At 34.8% G+C, this 19,543-nt stretch overlaps 1 protein-coding gene, 1 long non-coding RNA gene and 1 pseudogene across 2 annotated transcripts in view; 2 read left to right on the top strand and 1 right to left on the bottom strand.

Annotated features, from left to right (window-relative positions):
* Amun (protein amun) overlaps positions 1 to 11,358 on the bottom strand; it is a 16,646-nt gene extending 5,288 nt beyond the window's left edge. Inside the window, exons 1-3 of the mRNA XM_015320412.2 lie at positions 10,014 to 11,358; positions 305 to 401; positions 1 to 90 (exon numbers count right to left, since the gene is read on the bottom strand). The exon at positions 1 to 90 is cut by the window's left edge and continues 226 nt beyond it. Of these exons, the coding sequence (XP_015175898.1) occupies positions 1 to 90; positions 305 to 401; positions 10,014 to 10,162 (336 nt within the window). The 5' untranslated portion in view covers positions 10,163 to 11,358. The remainder of the gene's footprint in view (positions 91 to 304; positions 402 to 10,013) is intronic.
* Positions 408 to 7,684, top strand: LOC149030904 (uncharacterized). The gene is made up of 2 exons (XR_016178172.1): positions 408 to 5,611; positions 6,454 to 7,684. It is a non-coding gene; the product is annotated as an uncharacterized LOC149030904 (long non-coding RNA).
* A 249-nt stretch (positions 11,359 to 11,607) lies between the features above and the next one.
* On the top strand, positions 11,608 to 15,081 carry LOC149030903 (uncharacterized; annotated as a pseudogene).
* Positions 15,082 to 19,543: the final 4,462 nt, after the last annotated feature.

The following is a 19,543-nucleotide window of genomic DNA, read 5'->3' as shown; positions in this document are numbered from 1 at the left end:
TTTTTTGAATGCCTTCCTTGTCTCCGCCATTACGGCACGTGGTGTGTTCACTTTGATCAGGTATGATAGTTGTGGGTAATACTTTCCGCGCTGTGGTGGAACATAGAAAAGAAAAGAAAGAAAGAAGAAAAATAAAATAAAATGATGACAAATAAACACTTGATAGTTTTGTTTTGTTTTTTTTTCGTTTTATGGAGATTATTGTTGAGATTAATAAATATATAAGAGAGTGTGATCCGAACAAATATGGCAACGATACACCACCGATGAATTGATTGATTGATTGATTTATTGATTCACTCACTGTTTGTTTCCATTTCATTGCTTGTACCAATTCCTCGTGATTGAGATGAGCATCTTTTCCACGTGATTTAATCTTCTTCGGTAGTTCATTTTGATACCTGACAAAAGAGGAAAACAAATACAAAAAATTAAGTATAGTTTACGATGATCCCATCATCACATAAAAAGATATATACAATGAAGTTAACAAGTATAGAGGTATACTAAGAATATTCACACGTATAATATGTATATTATATATGTCAATGTGTGTGTGTATGTGTATGCGAAAAGAAGAGGGTATGTATGCGTAGAAATCAGAAATACGCGGAAGATGACGCAATTGTGTGGTCGAGTAGAATGCATGAAATCGTCGATTAGGAGTAACACCGCGTAAAGTGGTTTCCTCGTATCCGGTTTGAGATCGAGGAAACGCGCGTGGAACAACTACGACAACGACGTGCAAGTTTAAAAAGGACTATGACTAGTAACTATATATATATACATATATATATTATTATACTTACATACTATCTTACTTTTTATCCAAGTTGTAATCAAGAATGGTTTTTGTTATCGGTTTTTAAAGTAGAAGGTTTTTGTGCATAATAACATTCTCTGTTCTTTTTTTAAACTTCAGTCGAAGGATAGAAAAAAAAAAAAAAAGTAAAAAAAGAACGAAGTTAAATAATTTTTCTTTTCTTTTGTAATTTACATTGAAAAAGTATTACCTACCATTGTGTTTCATTTTAGTAAAATATTGAATCGTTTGATAATTTCAAATACATTTTTTTTTTTTTTAATATTATAATATCAATTAAAACTTGGACAATTTTTACATTTAATTAACATTTAAAGATTAATCATTGTGTATTTTAACAAGCAAATGAACAATCAAATAATCGTACGTGTCTAAAGAAAGAATGAAATTTCACGTACAAGATTATTAAATTTTATATCAATATATTTTACACACCTTATAAAGATTGATCAAAATGAAATATAAGAATAGAAAAAAAAAAAATAGAAAGCGTGTGAAGGGGAGAAAAGTATTCTTAGTAAAGTTTTATGCTCTTTAACCATCTCTGCAAAGAGACCGAGAAGAGTATAACTCACTTGGTAGAAAACTTACTCACAATGCGAACTGATATAGTGTTTTTAAACTTCAATAGTATCTGACAGGAAAATACGATGAACAAAGAAAGTAGTATACCAACAGCTTAAGAAAAAGCTATAGTAATAGTATTTACACAGCAGAGTTATGTGCAGTTGTAATTGTAGTGTAACAATAATAATAATAATAATGATAGTATAGTAATTATGACAGTAGTAGTTAGTATATTGTGGTGTAATAATGATAATGCAATAATTATAATAGTAATAGTGTAGAAGGAGTGATGAACTAACTGTAATAGTAATACAATAGTATTTATACAGCTTAGTTTTGTGTAATTGTAATTGTGATGTAATAATAATAACAATAATAATAATAATAATAATAATAATAATAATAGTATAGTAATTATAATAGGAGTAGTTAGTATAGTGTGGTGTAATAATGGTAATGCAATAATTATAATAGTAATAATGTAGTAAGAGTGATGAACTAATTGTAATAGTAATACAATAATATTTGTATAACAGAGTTTTGTGTAATTGTAATTGTGGTGTAACAATAATAATAACAATAGTATAGCATTTATGATAGGAGCAGTTAGTATAGTGTGGTGTAGTAATGGTAATGCAATAATTATAATAGCATAGTAGTAGTAGTGTAGTAGGAGTAATACACTAATTGTAATAGTAATACAATAATTGTGACAATATAGTGTTGGTGTAATAATGATATAATAATAGTTGAGTAATACAATAATTATAATAGTAGTAGTATAATAAACATAATATTATAATAGTATGTTAAAATTTTGAAAGGTGATATACAAAGAATAAATATTAAACTTGCACATGAGTTCTTAATTGCAAACTTACTTCTCTTAATAAAAAAAAAAAAAAGTATGATTGATTTTGAAAAATGGACAGAAACTTTTGGGTTTACCCTCGAGTAATATTAACAAAGAGACAAAAGGAAGAGAGAAACCAACGAGCCATAACACGTTCGTTGTTAGATTGTCGTTTCAAGTGAACTTTCGAAGGGGAACAAAGAAGATGAGATATTAGGTAAGAGGGATGAGAATTTGTTCAATTTTCTAACAACAAACATTCTTTGTCGATTATTATAAAAATAAAAAAAAAATAAGAAAAGAATAAAAAGATAACAATTTTAACCAATAAAAAAAAAACTACAAATAGAAGGTAACTTTATGACAAAAAGAAAAAAAGGTCCGAAAAGGGTCAGAAATAAATTCTAGGATAGAGGACTTTTGAAAGTAAAAAATAGAAAAAGAATAAAGTAGTTTCTTTCGAATCGTTTTTCCTTTCACGAGGCCAGTGAGCAAGTAAGCAGCAAGCAAGCAAGCAAGCAGGCAGGCAAGAACGGAATGCCTTTTCAAGATAGAGCAACCGAGACTCCATTTTGAGAGGCGCGTTCACGGCTTACACAGAAAGCCGAGAGAAAGAAAGAAAGAAAGAAAGAAAGAAAAAGAGAAAGAAAAAGAAAGAATTATTCCCTACAAAAACAACCTTGACACAATCGGCACACTAACGCTTTAAAACGAGGATTATGTCCCACGCTTCTCTTCTCTTTGCGATATAGTGATTCAACCTGATCTAACACTAATACAATACACTGTATAACTGTGTACTGTTATACTTTAAAAATTTATCATGTAGATACGTTTATTATATTATTATTAAATATATTTTCTTCTTTTTTTTTTTGTAGAACATTTATCATAAGTGATACAGTAATATGTTTATATCTATATTTTACAAGGTTACTGCATAATTTTTTGGATAAACACAAAATTTCTAAAACATAACTAAATTTTGCGAATTAATCATTTTATTATTATTAAATTTTATTATTACAATTATTGGGTTGTTCGGGAAATTTGTGCCGATTTTCGATAGATGGTATTAAAATTCTTTTGCTAAAAAAACCTGAAAAGTTCTGGAAGCGTGAAATTTTAAAGTTATTATATAATTATATTTATTATTTATTATTATATATTATATTATTTTTATAATTATATATATATATATATATTTATATAATTATTAATATATATAATTTTATTTATTATTTTATAAATATATAACACACAAAAAAAAACTTAAATGGGTTGCATTTCAATTTTTCGTCAAAATCGGCACGAACTTTCAGGACAACCCAATATTTTATTATAAAAATTTTTAAAAAACATAACTAAATTTTGCAAATTAATAATTTTATTATTATTAAATTTTATTATTATAACAATTATTTTATTATACTATAAAATAAACTCTTCAAACTTTTTCAAACGAAATTGAACTTTTCTATTGTCTGAGAATAAAATGAAAGTGTGTAGAACGTATAATAAAAGAAAAATAAAGTTATAACTAGATTGGACAAGTGCGAATTGTACCAATAAAACTGTATGTGGAAACCGATCATCCAACATTGAAAGATAACTTACTATTCTGTTGTTACGTAAGAAATATTGAAATTATTGCTTCAACTTTAAAAGACATTGGGATGAGAAGGGGAAATACAAGAAGGAATATATGTTCAAGGATCAAGTTCGATCATTTCTCAATAGTTCTTTGCTAATCTATCAAACTTGTTTTGTTTTTTATTTTTTTTTTTTTTATTTGGGGGGGGGGGGGTTTTAATTTTGTATAAAAGCAAAAATACTAAAAGACGATGCGATACGTGGTTGAAAATAGTTGTTGGTTAATCGCGATTGGCACTCAGCAAAGGAATTGACGGATAGTCGTTAGAAAGAGACAGACTGACAGATGGATGGATGGATGGATAGATAGATAGAAAGAGAGAGAGAGAGAGAGAGAGAAACGTCGATATTCAATTACAGGCCATTTGACCCAAATATTTTGATCGGTTTAACGAACTCGGAAATCGACAAAAAACTAGTGGACAGGATCGGTTCTGCTTGCCGGTGTTGCCGCCGCCGCCATCTTGCGAAACTTTTTTTTGTGAGGGGGAGGAATACAAAAATTGTGCGATATTTTTTTTTTTTTTTTTTTTTTTTTAATATTCTATTACGCATCGAGTAATTCTACAATTATTTGGAAACAAATTGATAAAAAAAAAAAAACATTATATGCATACGAATCAAATTTCTTGCACAAGTTAACTCTCTCTCTCTCTCTCTCTCTACATTTTATTTTGTTAAATAAATTAAATATACAACAGAACACAATTTTTATACGGAAACAAAATTGAAAAAAAAAAAAAAAATTGCAATGAAAGTATTCGAATTACGCGTGCCTATTCGAAATTTAACAATATGGTCGCCTAAAAAAAAAAAAAAAAAAAAAAAAATTGGATGATGTTATGAAAGTCCGAATAGAAGAATGAAACCTTACAAATACAAACAACAAATCGTACGTGCCTTAACATATATTTGAAAACGTTCGAATGAACGTACGAACCAAATAATAAATCACAAAAGTTCGTGAAAATTCACTGGCAAAAAATAGAACAACGAACAATGCACCATTGGATCAATTCTTGTTTTCTTTTCAGTTTGAATTTAAAGAAATCGAGCTATTTAAAAATGGCGGTAGCGTTAATGGTGGTATGGTGGTGCTTATCAAACAACGAGGGTTATTTAAGCATCACCACTTTTCTAAGATTAATCAAAATAATTAATATTTAATTTAAATATCTTTTATTACAGCAATTATAATTTACTCTATAATCAAATTTATTTAAATATTAAATGACAACATTATCAATGTTGTCATGAAACAACAAAAGTTTGGTTAGAATTGTTGAAAAATTTCTCAGTAAATTTAATTATACATTAATTGAAAAGAAAAAAATAATGTGTAAATTTAATTGGTATTTTTGAAGAGGTTCATTTATTTTGGAGTATCGTTGTCTCGTCACTACTTTTCGAGAGCTGACAACGACAACGCTCATTAGGATATCCGTTCGGCTCTCAGCAGCCATTTTTCTCGCATGTAACACGTTTAAAGCCAGTATATCTCTTTATCAACATCGTTTGATTCATGTTCGTGGTCATGTAACTATATATACATACGTATAAATGTGTGCATAAGTACATATATATATAAACTCAATGTAGTAACTCTTGCAGCTTGTTACTTTCAGACTACTACAGTAACAGTAACAACAGTGGGACGATAACTAAAGAATAAGACAAGAAGAAAGCTGGTTACAAGGTGGGCCGAAAGTTCTAAGGTGATTTTAAATATCAATTATTCCTTTCTCCGAGTCTAGATAAGATAATATTTTGAAATTATACAAATTCTATTAAACTTGTAGTTTTGCAATCTTAACAAAAATTATCTTAAATTATCTTTTAAAAGAACTCATTAATTTTCAAAAGCTTCTAATAACTTCTGAGTAATGTTATTAAAATAGAAAGTTCAAATTTAACGATAAAAATTCATTCTAATGGTCAAAGGAAATCGAGTGTGGAAAGAAATAATAAAAATTTCTGAATAAAAGAAAAATAAATGTTTATATACTCGGTTGATAAAAAAGCAAGTCGTTGTTATCGATAAAGGTAATTGCCCATTAAATATTCAAATTAGAAAAATAATTACAGAGTTAGGTGTTAATTAGTTATATCGTTATATCACGTGTTAATTATTCACATTGGTTAAATATGAAAAAAAAAAAAAAAAAGGTGAAACTATTTTTTTAAAGTGTATAAAATATATCAATGAACACACCGACACGAGGACAGTTCATTAAATTGTCGTTGAATGCACATAACGACTTGGTGTAACTTTGTTTTTGTGTGTGTTTTTTTTTATTTTAGTTTAGTTTATCACTGGACGTGTAACGGTCTCTCAGTTGATGTTCGCTTTCGTTTAATTCTTTTACATCAGCTGATACAGTAAAAACCGTTTATGCGTGTGTGTAATATGTTTTTGTTCTGTGTCCGTAATGATATAAACGAAGTTCACACACACCATCACATTTTTTATATTTTATTCTTCAAATTTGTATATATATAAATATATATATATATATTTTTTAATTCCCATATTTAATCAAGTTTAATTTTATAACAGGAAGCATCGTTCGGAAGTAAAAGTGATTCGATTATCGTCATTAACGTTATTGGCATCGTCGTTAGGTTCTAACCAAACGTTGATCGTTCGTTCCAAAGAGGGAGCGAAGGAGAGGAAAGGGTAGGAAAGTAAAAAAAAAAAAAAATCTATGGAGAGAGCGTTAATGCAGAATTTAACGAAGGCTCTACACAACCTGCTTTTAATTAATTAAAGCAGACGTGACGCCACTGGAATTGAAGCTCGAGTTCTCGTGAAGCACACGACGTCGACAACTACTACGGACGACGATATGCGTACACGCGACGTGTCCTCACATCACGAATATTCGTGATGTCAAGGATGGTTCCAATTTCCATTTGGGTTGTTCCTAACATATATTTTATATTTTTATCTTTTTTTAAAGGTTGCAAACTAAAAGGAACTTTTTTTTTTCTTGTGTCAAGCATATGTGACAAAAAATATACAGAATTTTGCTTTTTCTTTTTATGAAGTAATCGTTAAACAAAAATGTAATTTTGTTGTTATTGTTTTTATTATCAAAAGATTATGAAAATAAATGTTCAATACCGTTTTTCATAAAATCCATGTCGAACTTTGATTATCGGATTTGTTTATATATTCGTATCATTCATGATTTGTCGATTGTGAATTATTTATAAACGCGACTAATTTAAATATCAATATAGTAAAGTGGTTATGTGAAAATGATTGTTTTTGTAGAAAGGAGAAACACGTGCGCTTTACATTGATGAAGAAGAAGTAGTGTGTGGTAGTAGTGGGTAGTGGTAGTGTAGTGTAATGGTAATAAGAATAGGAGTGGGAGGTTAAGCTATTCCGATAGTGGAAAGGGGAAGAAAAATGACGAAAGCTAATCGCAAGAAAAATATAGTTCTTTGAACAAGATTAATAATAAAAAAATAAAAAAAAATAAAAAAAGAAAAAGAAAAATACTTCGGGCATTGACAAAAACGCAAATGGACGTGTCCTTTGCAATAATAAAAACCAAATAGAAGAGATCACGTGTTACTTGATAAAAAAAAAAAGTAAAAAAAGATAAAAATGTTTGCAACCATTTAAAAAAAAAAAAAATTAAAAAAAAAGGTAAGAGAGACGCCATGAAATGCGAGTACGAGGCACATGGCACGTAACCCACCACCACCGCCACCACCACCAAACCGTAACACGTCCATCACAAATTTTTCGTAATAAAAACTTCACGTTTCAACACAAATTTGATTGTATTAATTGAAAATAATTCACAGGAAAGAAAAACAAAAAATAATATGTAAAAATATTTTCTAAAAGTTTCTCCCTAAAAGAAAAAAGAAAAAAAAAAAAGCAAATTCAATAAATTTTTAACTCGCTAGACGAAAAAATGGATACCGGTAAAAGAATATACCGTTTATCGTTGCTTGAAAAAACAAGAAAGAAAAAAAAAAAAGAAAAAGAAAAAAACAACCGTTTGCATGCACAAGCTACTGATATGAGAGAAAACGAAGAAAGAACACACCGGTAAAAAAGAAAAGACCAAAACAAAAGGAGACAAAAAAAAAAAATAAAAATGCGTGGAAGCGCACAGCAGACACGAGTTTCGCGTTCTAAAGTATTCCCCCACTCCTTGTTTTCTATATCTACACCCCCGCCATTTCTTTTTTAACACAAAGAAAAATTAAAAGAAAAATATGAAAAAACTTCTATATAAAGTATTTGCTTTAGTTTTAACTAATTTTTAATTAATCATCTTCGCGTTGTGAAGTATTTGTTAGTGTATTATATACATTATACGTGTGTACACATAAAAGATTTAATTAAGAATATAATACAAGTGAAAGAATTAAAAGTTATTAAGAATAACGAATGAGAATATAGATAAAGAAAGATAGATTATTAAGATGAAGAAAAGAGAAAGAGAAAGAGAAAGAGAAAGAGAAAGAGAAAGAAGAAAGGTTCATTAATTGTAGCACAGGCTGCTGCTGCTGTTAGTTGTATTGGTGACGTCGGTAGAGTACTGTGTGTAAAAGTGGTAGTGGAATGGTGGTAGGGGTATGTAGGGGGGGAGGAGCCGAGGTAGAGCGCGTTCGCGCGACGCCGTGAAAGCGACGGGTCGGTCGGGACTCTTTTGCGAAGGCCTTGTTGCCAGTTCTCTCTATCTCTCACGCAGTACGGAACGATTCGTTCAAAAATTCACAATAATACAACATTGGCAATTCATTCGTCATATGGGGTTGTTAGGCCCAAATGTTTGTCAAAATATTTCTATTTTTATAGTTAAATTTATTCTTCCCCCTCCGCCCCTATTTTCTTTCATTATTGTTTAATTTAATGTAATTCATAAATTGGGTACAACTGTTGAGTTTTGTTCGTAACAAAAGTTATTTACAAAATTACAAATGATATGATATCGGAAAGAAAGAGAGAGAAAGAGAGAAGCAGCGCGTGTAAACGCCCTTATGCTAGACGACGGAATAACGGCAACGTCGAGAGCCGAGCGTCGATGAGTCGGCACGAAAATTCCGACGCAGGGAGAATGGGGAACTACTCTGCCCGCTTACTTGTTTGCTAGCTGGTTGGTTGGTTCATTTGACGTGCGCGCGTTTTTTTAATTTTTCAAATAACGAGAAATCAAACAAGCACGACAACAAAATGTACAAATAACAAAAATATGAGGTATATAGAATGGTATATTTTTTATGCGTAAAAAAGGGGTAATTTGGTCTTTTATAATGATGATATTATAACGAAGAAGAATTGAATGTGGGAGTGAAAAAGATAAATGAATGAATAGAGAAAAAGATAAAAAAAGAGAAACATCGTCCATCGATCACGAAACGTCCGAAGAGACGAACGACGTCCGTTAGAAGAGCCACGTGACGTGCCTCTCTCTCTCCGGGTTGGTTGGATTAAGCGCGGTCACGGCTTTCGAACCGATCGCACTATCTTCCTCCTATAATAACCCTTCTTTGTTATTCCACCGCTCCCTTATTTTCTGTAACCAAACCCCTCTCGCTGTGAAGTCTCGAGTCGTCGATCAAGATGATACAAAAGATAAATTCGCTATCTGAGATCAAGTAGCAGTAACGAAGACAATAACGACAACGACAACGACAACGACAACAACGAAGACGACGACGACGACGAAAACAACAGCAGCAGCAGCAGGAGCAGCACCAGGAGCAGGAACAGCAACAGCAGGCAGGCATACAAGGGGGATTGTGGTGGCGGACACGTACAGTTCGGTACGCGCTGGCAACTGGCGCGCCACGAGTTCATTGTCCCGTGCGTGCCCGCCGATGAAGCCCCTCGACCAAAAGGAGGGCCGGTGTCGGCTCTGTAAACTTGAAGCACTCGAAGAAATAGAGAATGTTGTTCGTCGGGAATAGGGGAAGAGAAGGAAAAAAGAAAAGAGGATTAATAAGAAAAAATAAGAAAGAAAAAAGATAGAGAGATATATAAAAAGAAAAGTAGAAATACATAAGAGAGATAGAGAAAGAAATAAAGAAAGAGACAGACAGAGGATAGAGGAGCCGTTTCATGACGAGTCCTCTTTGCAATTAACTTACCAATTATCCAACTTGATCAATTCTTCTGGTTTTTTCAACTTTCGTTCGGCCTTAAGCCTGAGCGCCTGCGGATATAATTTCAATACGTGCTCGAATTGATTAGCTGTGCCCCTCGTAAAGAAAGTTGATGAATCTTTCGCGGAAGCCATTGTGATAACTAAGCTTCGTAGAACGGCCGTTAGGGCGCAGCAACAGCGCCTCCGAGTAGCGCACCCGTCTCCGTCGCTTCACTTCCTTCACGCCACCAACTCTCTCTCTCTCTCTCACCCTCCCTCTTGCCCTCTTCCTCTCTTCCACCGACCTTATCTTTGTCTCCTACTATCTCTCCCCTTCTTCGCACGTAACGTCGGTGTTTGTCACACACCGTAATACGTCTCTCTCACTCTGCTGCTTATTCGCTTCCAACTCCAGCGTTGTGTTTACCGTCCTTCTCGCTCTCACGTTCCTCGATACTATATCTTTCTCTGTCACTTCCTTTCTCTCTCCTTCTATCTTCCTCTTTCTCTCTTTCGCGCTCGCACCTCCGTGCACACCAACCAACCCTCCTCCCACCGCGGGAGAGGACCACGCGAGAAATCCTATTTTACCCTCTGCCTCGTTCAAATTCTCTCGGTTTCACCGGCGGCGGTGATACGCGACACACGCGTGGGACGCGTTCGCAAAGAGACACGCGCGCGCGCACACACACTCTATCGACAAGAAAAAGAGAGGACGTTGACGACGACACCACCACGACAACTCTGCTACGACTGCTAAGACGACGATGACGACGACGAATAAAGCACGTCAGCCGAACTTAACTTCGTTCTGTTTCGTTTAATTTCGTTTTCCGTAGCCTTTGTGATATATCCTCTTTTATTTTCTCTCGTATAACAAACCTTCTTCTTTCCTTTTTACTCAATAAAAATTCTTCTCAATCTCTACTTTCCTTCTCTACTAACACAATACCCCGTTGTCTCTTTTTTTTGCTTTCTACTTGTGTATCTGCTTTTCGATAGGTTCTCTTGAATGCGCCTGTTCACAAAGCAAATAAGCGCACAATAGCGAAATTAACTCGATATCAAATACGTGTTCAAATAGAATAATATATCTTTGTCTCTCTTCTGATGATAGTCGTTATTATTTAACTAGACTTTAAAATGAGCAGCAAAGTCAAGTCAAAGCCAGACGACGACGCGACGAGAGTCAACTAACGACTACGAAGAGACGACGAGAACGACTAAACTGACACGAGGAGAGTACACAGACACTGATGAGAGAGGAGGAACGCGCTAAGCTGATCAGGGTAGCGGAACGAAGTCTTGCGCGTACCCTAGTCAGGGAAAATCACCGTGGTTACAAACCAAGAGCTCGCCTTCGGACCTCGTTCGACTGTCCCGGGTGGGGAGTCGCGACTCGACGTCGCCAATAGGGAGCAGCACCGCTCGGCATGTTTCTCCCCCCTCCCGCCGACTCTATCCTCCCTCTTCCCTTTCTTTCCCCCACTCCGACAACTCCAACACACCTCTCTCTCTCTCTCTTTCTCGCTCGCTCCAGCTGGCGTTGTGTCCTTCCACCACTCCTTCCTTCCACTATCCCTACCACTCCCTACTTTATCTCTCTCTCTCTCTTTCTCTCTCTCTCTCTCTTTCTCTGTTATTTTAACCGAAAATTTTCGTTACTACTAAACTACTACTAGTAGACTATGCACGAACGTCCATGTAACATCACTCTGAAGAGGATATAACTCTGGCGATAAATACTAAATTGATACTCGATATTACCTTCTCAAACATTCTATGAACGTGCGCAGCGCAGCGCAAGCCTTGACGTTGGGCGACCTCAGTGGCCAGATTATAACATTGTCTACTCTTTTAGAAAACCTATTACTTTCTTATACGAATATCATTTTCTAAATTTATTTCCATATATTTTTTATATTCGAAGGAATTAGATTTTTTGTATACATATATTTTGCTTAAATTCCCTCGTGCATCTCCAATAGACAAAGAGAGAGATAGACTATGTGTACGAAGAGCGCGTGCGAATCCCGGGCCGGATGTACGCGCGAAGTAACGTGTCGCCCTGATCCCCACTCTGGGTCTCCTCTCTTCGTGTTTCCCCCACCACTCTCTGTAGCTCGACTCTCCTCTTTTTATCTTTCTCTCTCTCTCTCTCTCTCTTTCTCTTTATCTCTTTCTGGTTCTCGCTCTATACTGTGTACGCACGCTCGAGAGAAACCGAGCGGCGTACTTCGATCGGTCGCCGCGGGGGACTACTCAGCCGCGTTCACTCTTCTAGGGGTGCGGAGCAATGTGGTGGAGGCTTCCTCTTCGTCCTATTTACTCTTTCGACGAGATCGTTTCATCGGTTGTTGTGTACCCGCACCACCAGGACACTCCATACCGACGCAACGTTGTTTTTTGCGTCAACAGTTATTTCTTTCTCTCTCACTCTCTCTTTTTTCTATTTATTTTTTTCTTGTAAACGAAAACATTACAGCTGGCACATATATAGCTCTCTTTATATATATGTATTATACATATATATATGACTCTATATACCCCAGCGCAATATATATGTGTATATCTACAGGAAGGACGACTCGCATACCACTCGTTTACTTGGCCTCCGATCTATGGCCGTATTTCAAAGCGAGCGACGAGAACGGATAACGAGAGTTAGAGAGAGAAAGAGACAGAGATATAGATAGAGGTCGAAGCCGCTGCCGAAGCTGCTTGCTGCTCGTTCGTTCGTTTCGAAAAACGGGAACGCGCCACAGCAGGCTACGCGCAGTGCCGATCGCTCGTTCGTTCTCTCCTTCGGTCGTTCTAACTTCGGTTATTTTCGGCCCTCTCCGGTCCCCACTCTTGTACCACTCGCAAACTCTGGCATCGACGAGCCGACTCTCTCCCCGTATATCGTTCTGCACTCCCTTCCAGCACGCCCCCTTTTCCTATCTATCTCTTTCGCTCCTTCTCTTTCTAGTGGTGGAAAAGGATACACAAACGACGGCGACGGCGACGGCGACGGCGACAGCGACGGCGATGACGATGACGTCGACGACAACGACGACCAAGAAAATCGCACCTTTATTTCGCTACGAAATGTATTTCTCTTATCATAGTACCTTGTTTACTTTGTTTTTCTAATTGTCTTTCAAGTTTATTTTGCAAATCTTTTTTTCTTTCTTCTTTTTCTTTTTCCTCTTTTTCTACATTTCGTAGTTTATTTCCTTGCCTAGGCTAAAGCCGTTCAACGGCAATACGCGTCAGCCAACTCTCGTCGATCCCATTGCCTTCGTCCAAGCCGAGATCGATATTAATGCCGGCGGGGCTAGAACGTACCGTCGTCGTCATAATAGACTTATACTCTCTCTATCTATCTCTCTCTTTCTTTTTCTATCTATCTATCTATCTCTATGTTCCAATAACACCAAATAACAACAACAACGATCGTTCTCGTACATCTATCTTTATATTTACTTTAATCATTTTAATAGAAATTATTTTCTCCTGACAATAATACAAATCAAAATGATTACGAACTAAACATGTAAATCTTAAATTTTGATTTAAACATTTTATTGTTTTCTATTTTTTTTTTTTTTAAGACACGATTAGATTTTACAAATCTTCTTTTACATTACACGAGTGGTAGTAGATGTTCTAAGCACGAGGGTTGATTCACGAAAGAGTTACCGAAGTAAATTCTTGCATGCATGCATAAAAAGTACTTTGAGTTTACTTGCTTGTACGCACGCATGCGCGTCAGTAGTCACATGACTTAATCCCTGCAAATGGGGTCGCGGAATGATCGACCCTCTCTCGGTCGCATTCTACTCGGAGCGTTTTTCAAAAAGTTATCGCTCTTTCGAAACATCTCACGCAGATAGCGTAGTCTGATATAAACGGATGGCACGATTATTTCCAGACCGGATGTCAGGACCGTTGCGAAACGTGCGATTACTTACGGAATTTCTTATTAGTTATAGTAAGACGCGTGATAGTATTCTCGCGGGATTTTCAACCATCGAAATATCCACACCGACCCTTCTTAAAATTTCATTAATAAATTCTTCTTAAGATTAAAATTAATAGGTCGTTCGTTGAAAATGTTCTCAACTCTTATGAAAGAATAAAATAAGTAAAATTGTTCAAGTAATTTTTTATAACATATAATATATTTTGAAAAATTCTATACATTTGCAATACTTATATTATATAAAATACATTTATAATTATTTATAATAACTATAAAGTTCTATAAAGCATTTGAAAGGATCAACTGAATCGATCGTCAGTAAGTCTGTCGCGCGAATAAATGTATTATACAATGTTTCGAAGGACATGGAGTGCATATCGTTTAAACGCATGCGCAAAAATGGGATGCGCGCTTGTTGGACATTATAATTGGTCGTTCGGTTGCGTTTAACGTGAAAAAAACAGAAGAGTGTCGTCGGTGGTACGATACGTAGCAAATATCGTCTCGCTTTCGTCTATAGTCCAGCTTATTGTTAGTATAGCTACTGATCTCTACTACATCTTTATTTTATTACTTACACTATCATTGCTATTGTGTAACTGTTAGTACACAGTTACTGTGAACTACTACACTACTACTTTACATTTTTATCTAGCATAGAGCACTAACGTTACTACTCTTATAGCTGATACCACACAGTTACTGAACCACACAGTTTTATTTTACTACCACACAACTTTACTGCCATTACTGCTACTACATCGCTACTACTTTTGTGTTTGCTAACGTCGGCATACACCAACACATACATATACGTTCGCTACGTCAGCATACACTACCACCACAGCAGCATTGCTGTCGCCCATTACGGCTGCTCGATGCAGCCAAGAGCGAACAGGCAGGCCTGTACGTAGTATACTCGTGGAAAGTACCGAACGTGCTGCCGGCTTATTCCTCAGTAACTTTCCATCGTATCGAGCGTAAACGAAGAAAGTTTTACCAAAGCAATGCGACAAAAATAGGAAAAATCATAAGAAATAACTATATAGATATTTTTTTTATATTACTTTTCTTTTTTTTATAATAAATTTGATTAATCATTTTACTTCTTTTTTTATTATCCCCCATGCAGATATAACATTCCAACGTGTAGATATTATTCATAGAGTTACAATCTAGAGAAACTATTTTTTTTAAAAATAGTCAGAAAGAATTGGAATTTAAGGACCTTAAAAATTGTCTACGGTTCTTTTTAAAATCCTAACCTTGAACAGTATTAAGAACTATCTCTGTATATCTACCTGAGGAATAACAGAAAAAGATAAACGAATGAAAGACACTAAAAGATGAATTGTTAGGTTAGAAAGTTTTAAGCTCAATGGGTCTGACTCTATAATATGCTTACAATTGTTCCTCTCGCTTGGTAAGTAGATGGCGTTGGAAACGCACGATAAATGGTGGGGATCTTAATGGCAGATGGCATTCATTTTCTTTACTTTATTCCATCGCTTTCTAGGGATGAGGGTTATTTCTTTTTAAAACTATTTGTACAAGAAAAGGAAAAAACAATTATCGTCAAAGCCATATATCAAGGAACGACACTGTTCAATTTTATTTTACAGACATTAGGTGTCCTTAAAAGAGTAGAATAGAGGATTTTCAAAGAATATCCGATTTCGAAGTTTCGAAAAAAGAATTGCCTGCAGGAAAAGGAAAGGCCAAAGGAGGGCACGTAAAGGAAGAGAAGGTAAGAATAGGGGATAGGTAGAGGGGACGGGAACTTGGTTTTCCTCTCGAGCCGATACTGCTAGTGCTGCTGTTGCTGTTACTGCTGTTGCTGCTTACCGAGCAGGCAGAACCGGGCAGACGGCCATAAGCCTCTCAATATGGCCGCCGAGACTCACCGTTATGCCGTAGAGAGCATCGTCGAACGGAGCCCTCGTGCCCCTTATACAAAAGAGAGAGGCCGGACCCCCTCTGTCCCTCGAGCGTTTGAAATTCAACCCCAACACACTGTTGGCCGCTCTGCTGCTGCTGCTTCTGCTCTTGCAGGGTTGCCAGATTGTCAGATTGTCAGGACACGCAGTGCTATTGGCTTCAGCCGTTTTATGTATCTATCTATATATATATATATACATAATGTGTATATACATTTATACATAGATATATACATTCCTATAATATATATGTGTATATAAGCATACACCAATAATAACCTAATCTCACGACAACCGAAAAACGTCGGCTTGGACTGTGTGTTATCGGTCATGGTAAACCGCAGACTGCTGTGGTACTACTCTCTAAACCATGGAGAATCCATGGTTACGAGACATTATTTTATTTTTTCCCCCACTTTTTGTTAATCTAAGGGACTCATTCGTTGTCACGTTTCGATCGTATGTACAACACAATGTTTTATTTTCTATTATTTTTCTAAAACAATTGTTTAGTCTTATGGGGTTTTTTGTTTTAATTTCTTTTGTAAAGAGAGATTTAAATGAACTAATGATAAGGACCATTGCTAAAACGAATACTATATATAAATACTGTTAAACACTTTGGTGTGCTGCTTTTTAAAGAGAGATCTATAGTCCGTTAATTATCCATTGTCAGCAACAGGTCGACCTCGACATCTACGACGACCTCGTTCAGAAGTTCGGCCACGCTTGATGAAACATTATCAAAATAATTTTAATAATATAAATACTTGACTTCTCTAAAGTCATATGCTTTCTTACATTTTTAATCCAATTACTGTAAAGTTCATATCCAAATTATTTTTCTTAACATTTGAATAAATTATTTTTAAATTCATAATTTTTCAAACATTGATATTTCAATTAGAAAAATAATATCAATCTGACCTTCAGTAATAATTAGTAAATACTATTTCAAAGTGATTGACCCTCGTTATTGGTTTTTAATTCTCACCTCTCCACCTTTTCTCCTCACACATATCGCGTATATATTTACATACATATTACGTAACGCCGATCGATAGCTCGTCCCATTTTAAGCAAATTAACTAAAAAAGAACGTTAACTCTTAAACAAAAAAGTAACATTTGTTTACGTAACATCCCCAACTCATAAATACACATATATTTTACACACACATACGACTTTATATCCCCTAATTTTTATTACTATATCATAAAAGTTTCTCAAAACTGTGGGAATTTTTCACCATACGTGTATATCTAATTCAAAATTGGCGCCTTTTATAAATCACTAAACGACGGGCTCAAAAAAGTTGAAGTAAAAATATCGTCAACATTACAAAATCTGTTTCTTTTTGATCTAAACAATAAAACAAAAAAATAATAATAATAATAAAAAGAAGAATAAGAGAAAAAAGTAATGCGAAAAAAGAAATCTAGAAATAGAAAAGATAGTAAAAGGGATAATTTGGATGATTGAATGACAATGATAGAAGTTGAGAACTCGTTCTTTCTTCCGCGAATATCTTTGCTTTCAATGCGAGGAACACGTGCTTCGAATGTTTTCTGCTATATGGCATTGTCGAGAAGTTGACATGTGGGCCACACGAAGCGACGACGGACACACAACCAACAACAACAAACAACACAACGATGGGAGAAGAAGACGATGACGATGACTATGACTATAACTATGACTATGACGATGTGGTAAAGAAACATACGAGGACACTAAACGAGTAAGTGGAAAAGAGATAAATGCATAAAGTCAGAGAGAGAGAGAGAGAGAGAGAGAGAGAGAGAGAGAAAAGAGATAGAAAGAGCTTGGACTTTACCGTGAGCCAATCCAAGCTGTGACCTTGAGGAGCTCTAGAAAGAGAGATATATTTAGTCGTGAGCGGATCGAGTTGGCTGCCGCCATAGCTTGTGTGCCTACTCCTTTTGCATTAGTATATTATACATGTGTATGTAGTAGTAGTAGCGTGTAACAGACATGAGCTGTGGTTTAACTGTGGCTGCTTGTGTGCTTGATTCTATTGCATTAGTGTGTGTACGTAATGCGTAGGGATTTGTGTGCGTAAGTAGTGTGTAACTAAACTGTACTATAGTTGTGTTAGCTGTAGCTGTAGCTCTGTTGTTGCTGTAGTTACTGGGTTGGTACTTTCTATATCTATGTAGTACTCTTTCTTTCTCTATTTTTCTTTTCTTCTTTTCTTTCTATATACAAGTTCTAACTTTTCAAGAGTCCCTATTTCTCTCTAGAACGTGGATAATAACTTTGAAACAACCGCTAGATGTGTTTTTCAGGAGGCACGCTTCCGTGAATATAGAATATCTGTGTTTATGTATGTTAGTGTGCGTGTACGTGACACGTGAGTTGAAATATATAGCTAGGTGTAGTTAAATATATATATATATATATATGTATGGTTGGTGTGAGAAAAAGTTTCATTTTTGAGTATTTGATGTTTGTAATTAGGAAAAAATATCACAGTTTGTATAAAAAATTGAGTTTTGAAAATATTTTAAAATTTTGGATGCATATATACGTGTGTATGTTTATTACAAAAGTTATTTTTTCTTCAAACTTGTAGTTAATTTGAATAGAAATTCGAATTTGAAATTAATAAACATACTGGTTAAATTATTTAATAGATAAATCTGTTGGTTATGTTAGTTTCACGAAATTTCAATAACCAACTCGCGAAATTCCAAACTCTACAAAGAGATTCCTAAAGTAGACAACTAGTTCTCTACTGAACAGTGTCCACTGTCTACTTTTCTTAATCTTCCTTCGAACGAAGTGCAAATGACATTCCGGAATTCTGCACGGTCAAGTTTAATATATTGCTTGACCGGTCACGTGCATACTCATGTGTTTCCACGTGCATCCAATTTACATCTATAATTATTCAACTGTATATTTATTTCAATCATTATCATACAAAAGAATAGGTCGCAAATTAATTAAATCGAAAAATCAATTTATTCTTTTACTACCTTTTCTTGAATACTCCAAATCTCGTAATTGAATTTGAAATTTTTTACGAGTTAAGCTTGCAATTGTATAATCTAAGAAATTGATTTTTAAAATGAGCTCTAACTTTTAAAAACATTCGATCAACTTCGTAATATTTGATCAATTTAAGTATTACCAATTTTGTCGAATTTGTAATATTTTCAAAAAAAAAAAAGAAAAAACAACATTTATAAAATTGAATTATTAATACTCTGGTCGATTAAAGAAACGAGTTACTTTTCCTATGTATATATGGCTTTTAGAAAAGGTCAACGATATGTTAAACGAGCAACCCAGTGACAAGAGAAACCTAACAGCAGTTCTCCTTGGTTGCTTTTGAGATACAACGACGATGAGAACGATGACGACAATGACAACGAGTCATGGGATACTCAAACTTACTCGGCCCAATTTCCGTGAAGCTCTCAAGCGTTACGAGGCCACTGGGCATTCCTAAATTACAGTTGGTACTTCCGCCACCTAGTATCTACGCTGTTAATCTACAGTATGTTCCATGAACTCGACGTAAGCGTGTTTCATTTTACTATCTATCGAGGAAAAATACTGAAAAACTGGAGATGAAAATATTGTAGGCTTATTTTTACATAT

The sequence above is a fragment of the Polistes dominula genome, unplaced genomic scaffold (assembly GCF_049000335.1).
Source record: "Polistes dominula isolate Pdom_NZ unplaced genomic scaffold, Pdom_raw_medaka contig_20, whole genome shotgun sequence".
Lineage (NCBI taxonomy): Eukaryota > Metazoa > Arthropoda > Insecta > Hymenoptera > Vespidae > Polistes > Polistes dominula.
The sequence above is the reverse complement of the archived record's forward strand: the minus strand, read 5'-3'. Positions and strand labels throughout refer to the sequence as shown.